At 36.4% G+C, this 12,265-nt stretch overlaps 2 protein-coding genes across 4 annotated transcripts in view; one reads left to right on the forward strand and one right to left on the reverse strand.

The window, feature by feature from the left end:
* LOC150098842 (CUGBP Elav-like family member 4) overlaps nt 1-12,265 on the forward strand; it is a 913,499-nt gene that overhangs the window by 101,650 nt on the left and 799,584 nt on the right. The gene's annotated exons all lie outside the window — the stretch shown is intronic.
* LOC150098843 (uncharacterized) overlaps nt 1-12,265 on the reverse strand; it is a 90,943-nt gene that overhangs the window by 50,125 nt on the left and 28,553 nt on the right. The window contains exon 4 of one of the 2 annotated variants that reach the window (XM_090405672.1): nt 4,557-4,655. The exons of the other annotated variant lie outside the window; for it this stretch is intronic. Within the exon in view, the coding sequence (XP_090261798.1) occupies nt 4,557-4,655 (99 nt within the window). The remainder of the gene's footprint in view (nt 1-4,556; nt 4,656-12,265) is intronic. 2 annotated transcript variants of the gene reach the window in all.

Here is a 12,265-nt window from a genome sequence, read left to right on the forward strand (position 1 = left end):
TTTAATGGATGAAATGGAGTTAGGTGGGTTGTGTAACATAATACAGCTTCCTGCAATGAATCTTGAGACTCAATGGAAGTGCAAAGTAATAATTTAAAAAGCATAACTAGAGCAAACCAATATTTCCTAGTGTGGTATGCATGCTACAGAAGACAAGCGAAAAATCTTTAGGGGATATGAGAATTTTTTTTTAAAATTTTGATTACTTTTCTTACTTTTGTATTTTTGTTGTAGACATGTGCAGATCTATTCTGCAATTAATTTTTTAATAACTAAACCATCTAAAGGAAGTTTTAAACTAAATACATCTCTTAGCATGAATCAACTGCTCTCTGTTAGAGTCACATCTGGTTGATGGCCCAATCACATTCCAACTGTGTTTACATTCAAGTTTAAATCATGTGTTCAGAACTCAGTTAAATTTCATTTCTCATTCTTGACAACTGAAATTTCACAAGTTAGTTTCCATTGTACGTATGATTCACATAACTAGATTTTTTTTACTTACATTTCACATTTATAATTTATTATAACACAAATGTTAGAATAATAAATTCTAATTATTTGCATTTGAACGAAATATTATAAAATTATCCCAAACTACCTGAGAGGGGTTACACCGGAGAACACAAATATAGAACTTTTTCAAGAAAGTAAATATATTTGGGATAAAATGGTATTGTTTTTAAAATTAAGAATTCTAGCCAATCCAATACAACTCAACTGAAATTCTAAATTTAAAGTCATGCAATACTACCACAATTATACTTTTGCATTTAAAATTATACTGCTTGGAAAATGCACAGACACCATAGTATAAAGAATAAACATCCATTGTGCCCACTGTAATAAGATGTAGGACTCCTTTCACTACAATGACTGCAGCAATTCTATGGGACATGCTTTCCACAAGTGTGCAATAGTCATCCATAGAATTTTAGATTATTCTTCCTGTAGGCATGTAATCAGGCACTAGACTGTTGTGAGGTGAACATCCCTTGACCTCATGCACCTCTCCAGTTCATCCCACAGATGTCCAATAGGATCGAGATCAGCGCTCTGTGGAGGCCAGTCAAGTGTAGCCATGCTCATGTCCACAAACCATGCAGTTACAGCAACAGCAGCCTTATGATACAGTGCATTATTTTGTGGAAAGAGAAATGGTCAGTTTGGTAGAAACACTACCAAGTAGGAAAAACATTGCATTGTCCAGAATGTTCAGATACCTCTCAGAGTTCAACATTTGCAGCACCACAAACAGAAGTATGTGGCCAAACCATAAAAAAATAGGACCATACCATCAAATTGCCAATTCTGAATTTCAGAGTTGAGGTTATGCACTCTCGTAAGAGACATTCACCTGGAATCTGCTACACCTGTCCATCTGCTTGGTAGAGGATGTAGTGAGATTCATTGCTCCATAACACAGCTTTCCAAGCTTCCACTCATAACTGTACTGTATACTCTTTGCACCAATGAAGACTACGCTGCATGTTGGTTTGGATAATGCAGGGCTTGAATATTGCAGTCCTACCTGGAAACCCAGTTTGTGAGCCCTGGTTCTGAATGTTTTTGTGCAGGTTTATGTTTCATTCGATGCCCAGAACTCTGCATTCAGTGTTGGCTGATAATGGCAGTTTTTACGTATTATCTTTTGTAGCACTATGTTTACATTCAGCAAGTGTGGTGGGTCATCCACTATATGTAGCACTTACAGCTGACTCCATGTGTTTACACCTCAGTATGGTATTGCTGATTGTTGACCTAGGATGGCCCAATTTTTCAACAATTTGTTGAACAGATAGGCCTGCAACATGACATCCTATCACAATGCCTATTTCAAACTCTGTCAGTTCCCTTCTTGCAGCCATTTTACCTGGACAGAGTTGCACTGAGTTGGGAGCATCACATTCCTCCAATTTATACCGAATTCAAAAACATGACTCACTACATGGCACGATGCATCTTGCCCATGGAGGTGTCCATTGAATTCTTTCCAAGGAGTGTATAGAAGATTCAGTTTATAGAAATGAATCTACAAGGACTAGCATTGATTTGTCTTCAACACCAGATTTTACTTTTGCTGCATTATTTCAGTTTATTTGTATAATGTTTCCTACAAAAGCTAGCCTTTAAAGGAATGCAGAGAACCGACCAGGGCTTCTGACCTAATGTCCAATCTTCACCTTCTCGTGGGGCACCCTGTTAGGTATCTATCCATCCAGATACTGAACGAACGAGGATGGGCTGGCAATTTTGGATTTAGCTGACAAAATTGTATTCTTATTGGCTTAAACTACAACATACACTGATGGTACAACATAACAGAATTTCATGCTGGATGGGGCATCGCTTGGTTAAACAATTGTTTTTGAATGGAAGTAAAACATTTCAGTTACTCAATCACGATTTTTAGTGAAGATGGTAAATTAAATATGGAAATAAACAGAATCAACAAAGCTGAAATGAGAGTAATTTATGAATCATAAATCAGTTTATATGAGTCCTGAGAAAGATTAGGGGGGGGGGGGGTGTGAACAGATGGCATCAATGGCAGTATCATATTAAAAATGAGGATATTAGAAAAGAACTTTACATTCTTAGCATCCAGGAATGTGTTAGCAGAGCTTATCTCAGTTGATATGGTCACTTATAAACAGAATGGGAGAGGAAAGATTAGCAAAACAAGTGTTCTCTGCCAGGTTAGGAAGAAGATCCAGAGGAAGACCAAGATATAGGAGGATTGATATAGTAAAAAGTGCCTTAGAAGACAGAAATATAAGATCTGATAATGTTGCAATCTACACAGGTAACAGATTGATTTGTAGGAAAATCGTAGATAGGAAGTTAGTGGTGATGTAAGTTTTTTCATATAGTAATAACCTGTACATCCCCTTGAGGATACATCTCTGGAATTTGATGATGAAAATCTCAGGTTTTATTATAAAAAAAAAAAAGCATGTTCCATGTAAATTATTATTCCGGACTTTAATGGAGTTAAGATTTATCATAGTTGGCCCATCTAAATTAGACAACACAGTATCATATCATTCCTGAGTGGTATTATAAACTGTTGATGTGGAATCCATTGCCTGATTAATACCAGCCAATTAGTTCTATAGTCCAACCATACTCCATACAAAAAAATTCACTTCTCACCCTCCTACTTACCACTTCCTTCTACAACTTCCAGAGATATGACTTGTTCTTGCTCCTTCCCCCTGTTCTACTAAGTGAAAAATCTGTAGTCAATTCTCAAAATACCTCTCGACAGTTCAGATATTTCAGTCACGTCCTTCATCTTCCATCCACTAAACTCTGCAGTTTACATGCTCTCAGTCTATCCTAATAACTAACATTGTAAAATCATGATATCATTTTGGTTATCTACCTCTGTACCCTCAGGTTAACTTATCCTCTTTAAATTCTACTCAAAGCTCTTAATATTGTAGCAATTCTCTGGGTTACCTTCACATCATGTGACCTAATGTCTACTTCCTTTAGTATAGATCCACCAAAGTATGCGGCCTCCCATCAGTGGATCCCAAATTTCAAAACCTTAAATTTAGTTTCATTAAACTGATATCACCATTCATTTTCCAACCTGTCCAGTTTAATTTTTCCTGAAGGCATACCACATCAGCATTATTACTAATAACCCTTCCAAGCTTCACATCTGGAAATAACGGAATATATCCAGTGACAGTATTACCGACAAAGATTAATCCTGTGGAATCTCACAAGCCAGCTTTCAAATATAAAAAAAAATCATTGTAAAAAACTGTGCAGAGAATAAAAACTTAAAAAATTAAATTAAAAAGTTATAACCTAAATGTTAAGGGAGCCTTCAGGGGCACGCATGCACACCTCACGACTATAAAATAAGGTGCTTCCTTGAGAAACACTAAAAGCATGCCACTGAGTATTTCCTCTTCATTAGCAAAACTATATTTCCATGTTTAAACATCAACCATGAATGTTTTTAAGAGCAACATCTAATACCAATTTTCTCTTATTATCCCCCCCCCTCTTTCTCTTCACATAGGAGGCAAGCCCATCTTAGTGTTAATGAACAGAATTCAGTTTACTGATTACCTTGTTATGAACATTTCTGTATTGAGTGTGTGTGCACACACAGGCATGCCCCAAAGACTCCCTTAACATGGAGGCTATAACATTGAATATAATTTGTGTAATTTTTTTTTAGTTTTTATACTCTGAACAGTTAAGTCTTTTACAATGAATTTTTTTTTTATATATATTTGAAAGCAGGCTTGTGACACAAGTGGGGTTTCATAGGATTAATCTTTGTCAGTGATGGTCATTGGATTTAAGAGGGATATTGAGTTATTTGCAAAATAAATCATTTATCATAAAATTATAAAATAAAAGATTTATAATAAAATTGACTATTAAATGCTTTTTATACATGTTAAAATGCGTTATTACTATAAACTGTTTAACTGAAGATGGTTTACTGCTCTGATGTGTGAAAATATCCAGAAATAAGAAAGTGTTGAAATTTTAGATCTTCAAAAGAATGAAGTGAAACATACTGTTCTAAGAAATGCTGAAGACCCCATTTCCTTCTTTTGAGAACTTTGGGAGAGAACTTTCCACATAAAATAATTCTGCGAGGCAGATTAGGAGATGTTCTGAAATTACAAAGTAATTGTTCCAGTTTGCTCAAAAACTAAATATTAACTATATTCCTTAATATAATATATATAAAATAATCATATAACACAGAAGGTTACTGATATACAAGAGTACTAGAACTAATATTGTTACGATACAGCTGCACTCCCTTACACACTTACTATTTTATCATTTTAAAATAACAGCATTTAGATTTTATCCACCTACATGTGGTATTCTTAAAAAACACAGACCATTATTTAATGTATTATCCGCACAGTGTGCATTGCACACTTGGTGCTGGGTATGGCCACAGGAATGCAGGACATACCAGTAATGAGTCAAGTGGGGGTGTATAGCGCCATTGAATAACTTTTGCTTATTAGGTTGTAATTTAGTGCATCTAAGGAAAACAATACTAATCCATCAGTTACTGATTAGCTATAGTGCTTCTACGACAAGATCACTAGCAAGAATTATCACTAAATTAGGATGTCAGTGAGAAACTATATTTGCTATTTTTGAAAAGTTGGTGACTTTCTGCTCTATGGATGCAAAGTCATGTTGACTAGATTTTTTCATGTAACTCTCACAGAAGTTGTAAACCTATAGTACATTAGTACCATGAGTGGGCTGGGGATTTTTTTATATATTTTTTTTTTAATTTGTTTTTAACTGGTCTGGAAACTATGCTCTAATTACTTGATATGCACTTGTATATCAAGTGGTACCCACTCGATATGCAAACGAAGCACATGAAATTCTCATGTCCCACTCCATAGGCAAGTGTGAAACTGTCCCTCTCTGCTATGAACATTTTAAAATGAACTACTAGGTGACAAGTGATAACATTGTACTATGACAAGATAAGTTAATTTTATGTTTATTGTGAGATGGTATTGTTTAGTTTAAGTGTTATGTGATAGCTGAGTATGAAAGAGTGTTTCGATAAATTCATTGGCAGTATTACTTTAAATTCATTCTCTTTTGTTAGCACTCTGATACAAAATAGGGATAAAAGGTAGATCATTACATAGGACAGTACAAAAGACAAAGTGAATGGTATGGATTTTTCAAGAACAGTACTATGCTGTAAATGTATATATGTGTGAGAAAATGTTGTGGATATCAATGTAGAGAGGCTGAATAAGAGAAAGGAGTGAGTGTGAGTATGCAAGAAGTGCGATATTTTTATGGACCATGAAGCTTGTTTAAATAAGAGTAGAGAACATGGTGTTGCAACTGAAACAGCTGTTTCAGAGGAAGATTGTGTGAATGCTAAGAAAGCATGTAAAACTAAGCACAATTAATGGCAAGGTGGTGAGTGGAGTCATGGCAAACAAGCTTGTGTGACTGACAATAAGATAGCAAACGGATAACGAAAAAAAAAACTGCAAGATTTGAAAGCTGAATTGATGAGGCTAGAGATCAAGTGGATGCAGATTGATATGAAGAGAACTGTAGATATGTATAGAAGAATGATGTTGGTATGAAAGTGGTAATGAAAGACTCAAGTGGCACTATTACCACTCACCATCTTGTGGTGACAAGACACACAAGGTTTGTTTTCCTGGATGTAAAATGAATAGTGATTGAGGCATTGGATATGAGGAGTAAGCAAGCAAGAGCTGGCACATTGGTAGTGCAAACAAATATTACTTGACTGGGAATGAGGAGAATGTAAGACTGGATATCGTTAGGTGATCAAGAAGGTTAAAAGGTAATAGTGTGATAGGAAAGGTAGTGTGTTGCCCATGTATGACAGTGATGAGATAAGGCAGAGAGCAAGGATTATGAATGATATGTTAGCAAGGAGTGCAGTTTGTTAATGTGTGGAATGAGTTTGAAGGCTCAGTTGAACTGTATAAGAGTGGACTGCATTTGAATAGTTTTGGTGCAAGTCATTTAGAGAGAGACTGCTATTGGAAGTGTGAGTAATGAGTACAGAGAATGAATCTGAGCAAGTAAGAAGTTATATTAAGGGGAAAGAGAGTCATGAAGTGTTCCTTATGAACTGAGGAGTAGATAGCAAGTGAACAAGTCTGCAACAAACAGGGAAATGGTGTGTGTGTGTGTGGGGGGGGGAGGCTCAGGGAAACACAGTGAGAGAAAAGTCAATGCTCAGGGGAAGCAAAAGTGTGAGTAGACAAGATAGGAAAGAAACTGCCTGGTATGTAATGGGAACAGCTGGGTTTGAAGAGGGGTACCAGGATGGGTAATCAGAGGAATGCCTTCCTCTCGAACCACTGATTGAGGAAAGCATGGAGAGCCCACATCTAATAAGTTGTACTGGTGAAACTTATTATAGATTGAGAAGTGATCTGTTATGTTTGTATACAAATGCTAAAAGTATCAGAAACAAGGGAAATGAAATGGTTAGAATGATTGAGTTTGTTCACCCAAAAATTGTTGAAATAAGTGAGACAGTTAGATGAAGATGATATCCTGACAGAAAAAGAAATAGAAGAGTATAATATTTTTCATGAAGATAGAAAGGTAAAAAGGAAGCTGGAGTGTTATTGATGACAGAAAAACATCTATGTTCATATGGAAGGAACAGTGACAGTGGTTTTACGGCAGTATGGTCTAAGATAGAGGAATAGAATTAAATACTTAGATGTTGCCACAGACCTGATAATGTGGAAGGTAGTGACAGTGAAATGCATAAGCAAATTAACCAAGCAAATGGGAATAGGGTTATCAATATGGGTGAGTTTAATTATGGCAATATAGATTGTCATGATGAGATAGTAACTGGAAGTAAAAAAATGAATTTCTAGCCTTTTTGAGGGATAGCTATCACAGACAGTATGTAACAGAGCACGTGAGGATTTCTTAGATTTGATCAGCTCAGAGAACCTCAAAAATGAGGTGTCAAATCTATCTTCAGTTGGAGTGACCATGAAGTGATTACCTAGGTGGTTGCCAGCCATGTAAGAACTTTTGTGAAGAAAGGGTATATGTGGAACTGCACGACTGATGATTATGAAAAACTCAGGCGACAGCTTGCAGATGTAGCACGGAATGAGAAGTCGGGTTGAAAGGAGATCAGTGCTACTTTGGTAATATTCAAAAACTATCTAGTAGAAACAATGTCTAAATGTATTACAAGGATTAGGAGGTTACGTAAGATAAGTGAAGTGGATGAATGAAGAGATTAAGCATGCAATACAGATGAAGGCATTAGCAAGGCGACATAAGATGAGTGGAAATCAATTCCATGAGGAAGAACAGGTGAGGATGGTGATTGGGTTAGTAAAAATAGCAAAAGTTCATTATGAGGACAGAGAGCTTAGGATGACATTGATTGGAAAAAATGGTACAAGGGACAACTACTGCAGAGGATATAGCTAAGATATTTAATGAGCAGTTCATCAAGGTTTTTCACTCTTGCGAATGTGACATGAAGAGTTTGAGAGCAGTGGATAACTAGTCAAGACTGGCTGAGTGAGCAAGAGGTATATGTAAAAGTGAGTAATCTAGATATTAATAAGGCTATGAGACTTGATATATCACCATGTATTTTAAAGACATGTGACAGGGAGTTAACATCTGCCCTTGCCATATTTGCTTATTATGAGTCTTACATTGCATCAAGTTCCCAAGAAGTAGAAAGATGACAAGATTGTACCATTTTATAAGGGAGGTGATAGAACTCTATCATCAGTTTATAGCCCAATCTCTGTATCAGGTGTTTTAGTTGAGTTGGAGAGGTTAGCAAGAACCAGGATTCCGAAATCAGTTGACAACAGTGATTATCTTTGATAGACAGCATGGATTTGCTAAAGTGAGGTTATGTTTTAATAATCTATAAATTAAAGATGCCAAGAAATATTATATTCTTGGTTTAATCTTTATCCAAGTGTAATTTGGTTTAATCCTTTATTACTTCGGATACAAACTTTGTTTGCTTATATTTAGATAAAGGATTAAACCAAGAATATATTTCCATCATCATCAAATTTCTGCCATGTACCCTCAAGGGGTGTACAGGATATGATAGTACTACATAAAAAATTTACATCATTACTAACTCCTATATACAATTTTCCTCCAAATCAGTCTGTTACTTGTCAAGACTCCAACATTATCAGATCTTATATTTCTATCGTCTAAGGCACTTTGTACAGTATCAATCCACCTATATCATGGTCTTCCTCTGGGTCGTTTTCCTGCCAACCTGGCAGAAAACACTTGTTTTGCTAACCTTTCCTCGCCCATTCTGTTTAAGTGACTATACCACCTGAGATTAGCTATGCTAATGCATTTCTGGATGCTGACAGTGTTAAGTTCTTTCCTAATATACTAGTTTTTAATATAATATTGCCATTGATGCCATCTGTTCATGCCTCTAATCTTTCTCAGGACTCTCATACCTGCGGTCTCTAGTCTTTGGTCAAGTGTTTTACTTCTGACCCGGCTCTCAGATCCATAACTTAAAACTGGTTTGAACACTATCTTGTATACAGCTAATTTAGTGTTCGGACTAATTTCTCTCTCTTATTCCATATGAATTTATTCAAATGACTTCCTACCATACCAGCTTTGTTGATTCTGTTGTCTATTTCCATATTTAATTTACCATTTTCACTAAAAATCGTGCCTAAGTAGCTGAAATGTTTTACTTGGTCCACAGGTTCTCCGTTCACAACGCAGTTGACATTTTCAATGATTCTGCCTATTTTCGTTGTCTTTGTCTTTTTATTGCTGACCTTCATACCATATCTATTACAACAGTTATTCAATTTAGTCAGGGAATCTTGTAGACTTGTAGCGGATTTATTTAGAAGTATAACATCGTCTGCATAAAGCAAAGAGTTGACATTAACATTTCCAATTTTGATATCATGTTTAATATCACTTTCCTTCATAATGTGATCCATATAGATAATGAATAACAGAGGGGATAATGTACATCCTTGTCTCACACCAGATTTAACATTAAACCACCTTCCTGTACTTCCTTCAATTCTAACTGCTGACTTACAACTCAAATAAAGACTTAAGTATTGCTTGATAAAATGCCCCATTGACACCATATAACTGTAGCATATTGAATAGCTTCTCTCTTGGCACCTTGTCATATGCCTTTTCCAGGTCGACAAAACTTAAATATAGATCTTTGTTATATTCCCATGCTTTCTCAACTATTTGTCGTAAAGTGAAGATCTGATCCTGACAGTCTCTATTTGGCTGAATCCAGTTTGTTTTTCACCAAGCTTTTTCTTCCACAATTCTTCTCAACCGTTTCTCAAGTATACTTGAATAAATCTTACCACGAACACTCAGAAGAGAAATACCTCTGTAATTCTCGCATTCAGTTTTATTTCCCTTTTTGTATATGCGTACTATTAGAGCTCAACTCCAATCATTAGGAATTTGTCCCTCTGTCCAGGCCTTGTGAACTATGCAATGCAGCCACTGTAAGACTTTTATACCACCATATTTCAGCATTTCTGGTCGAATATCATCTACTCCTGCTTTTCCACATTTCAAGCCTTTGATGGCTTTTTCTACTTCAAGTATGGATATGTATTCCTGACTGTATGCCTGTTGAGTGTTTTTCTACCACTCTGCTATTACCGCTTGTTTCATTTAGCAATTTTTCAAAGTAATTACTCTATACTTCAAGGATATCTTTTTCTCCCATTTTCATGTCACCTTTATCATCTCTAACTTCTTTTACAGCACTCACTCTTTCCTCCATTTCTAAGCTTCTTCAACAACCTCCAGAATATCTTTGTTCTTGCCAAAGTTCTCCCATGACTTTTGTTTAGCTAGTTTTGCACAGTGTTTAGCTTTCTTACATTTGTCTCTGTATTCTCTAAGAGCACAAGCTGACTTATTTACCAGGAACTTTTGATATGCTTTCTTCTTTTCCTTCACTGCCTCTTTAACTTCCTGTGTCCAGCATGGAGTTCTGATTTTTCTATCCTTACAGACAACCTCACCACATGCCTCTCTGGCTGAATCAATCATGGTTTTCTTCGAGGCTTGCCACTGAATCTCCAAGGTTTGGTTAATGTTCTCAAACTCTTTCATTTTTTCTTCAATAATCTTTGTGTATTTCAGTCTACAGTTCACATCTGAGAGCTGCTCAACTTTTATTCACTTCAAAACTTTCTTACATGTCATTCTTTTCAATATGAAATTCAATTTTATCCTGCTCAAATTATATAGTGATCACTTCTAATTTCAAATCCTCTGTACACTCTGGTGTCCTGACACCAGGGAGAAAATATCACTGTCAACAATAAAATAGTCAATGAGACTTTTCTTATTCCTTGCCTCTTCTCTCCATGTGAATTTGTGCACATTTTTATGTTGGAACATGGTGTTAGTAATAACCAGTCCATGTCCTGAGCAGAAATCCAACAGGTATTTGCCATTATTATTAGCTTTGCTCTTTTCTCCAAAGTTTCCCAAAATAGTTTTGTATGTCTGACAATCATTTCCTACTCTGCTATTTAGATTCCCAACAAGGAACAATTTTTCCTTTTTCATTGTGTCAGTTGCTTTCTCTAAAGCATCAAAAAATTCCTCCACTTCTACCTTAGTAGAACCTTCTGCGGAACCATAGGCACAAATAAGTCTCATTGTCCAGTTCTCCATTCTCATATTTGCCCACATCACTCTACTTGAGACTGCCTGCCATTCAAGAAGATTAGCCTCGTATTTAGTGTTGAATACTATGGCTACTCCTTTTCCTTGCTTGTTATTGCCTGAATATAACATTTTGTATTTATTGCTCAGAAAGATCTCACCAGTTTTTGTCTTTTTTTGTTTCACCCCTATTATGTCAATCTGGTACTTATCTAATTCCTCAGCTAGCTCTATTTCTTTGCCATTAAGACTTCTTATGTTGATAGTACCGATCTTCAACTCTGGTGATATTAAGTTGGGGTGTGTTTTCAGATTTGTTCCAGTGCTGACTTTTCGCTGTTCGCCCTGGTTCCCTGGCGAAAACAACGGGGGCCTTGTTTATCCGGGCGACGCCCCAGCTGGCATGAAATTTTGTCATGTCGTACCATCGTTTTGTATTTTGGTTTAAGCCAATAAGAATACAATTTGATCGGCTAAATCCCAAATTGCCAGCCCATCCTCGCGAAGGTGAGGACTGGACATTAGGTCAGAAGCCCTGGTCGGTTCTCCACATTCCTTTAAAGACTATGTGGAGTTCTCCTATTAGTTATATAGCTTTGGCCCTTAAGCAGCCTGAATATATTTCCTGGCATCTTTAATTTATTGTATAACCGAGTAGAAAAATTTCCAACATCTATCTCTAATCCAAAGTATTTTAATAATAAGGTGTGACACCTTTTGGTTACTCACATATAGAAACATGACTTTTGCATTACTTCAACCTTGGTATCACTTCTGTGTCTGGCTCACACTGATGTGCTTTTGTGCTGAAGTGGTTGCTTTTTCTGAGATGTGAGTGGGTCGGCTCAGTGGTAGGGTGAGCCTGCCATTGGGCAGAGCCACTGCTGAGGGTTCTTCTCGGTTGCAGGTTAGCCTGTCACCGAGTGGAACTACAGCCCAGTTAAATGATCTCTTGGGTCACCCATTGTTGGGTAATCTGAGGGATTGTATATGAGTTTCTGGAGAGGTATTCCTACACTTAAAC

This window comes from Typopeltis vanoorti, chromosome 15, assembly GCF_054136105.1.
Source record: "Typopeltis vanoorti isolate ZY-2024b chromosome 15, IOZ_Tvanoo_1.0, whole genome shotgun sequence".
NCBI classification, from domain to species: domain Eukaryota; kingdom Metazoa; phylum Arthropoda; class Arachnida; order Uropygi; family Thelyphonidae; genus Typopeltis; species Typopeltis vanoorti.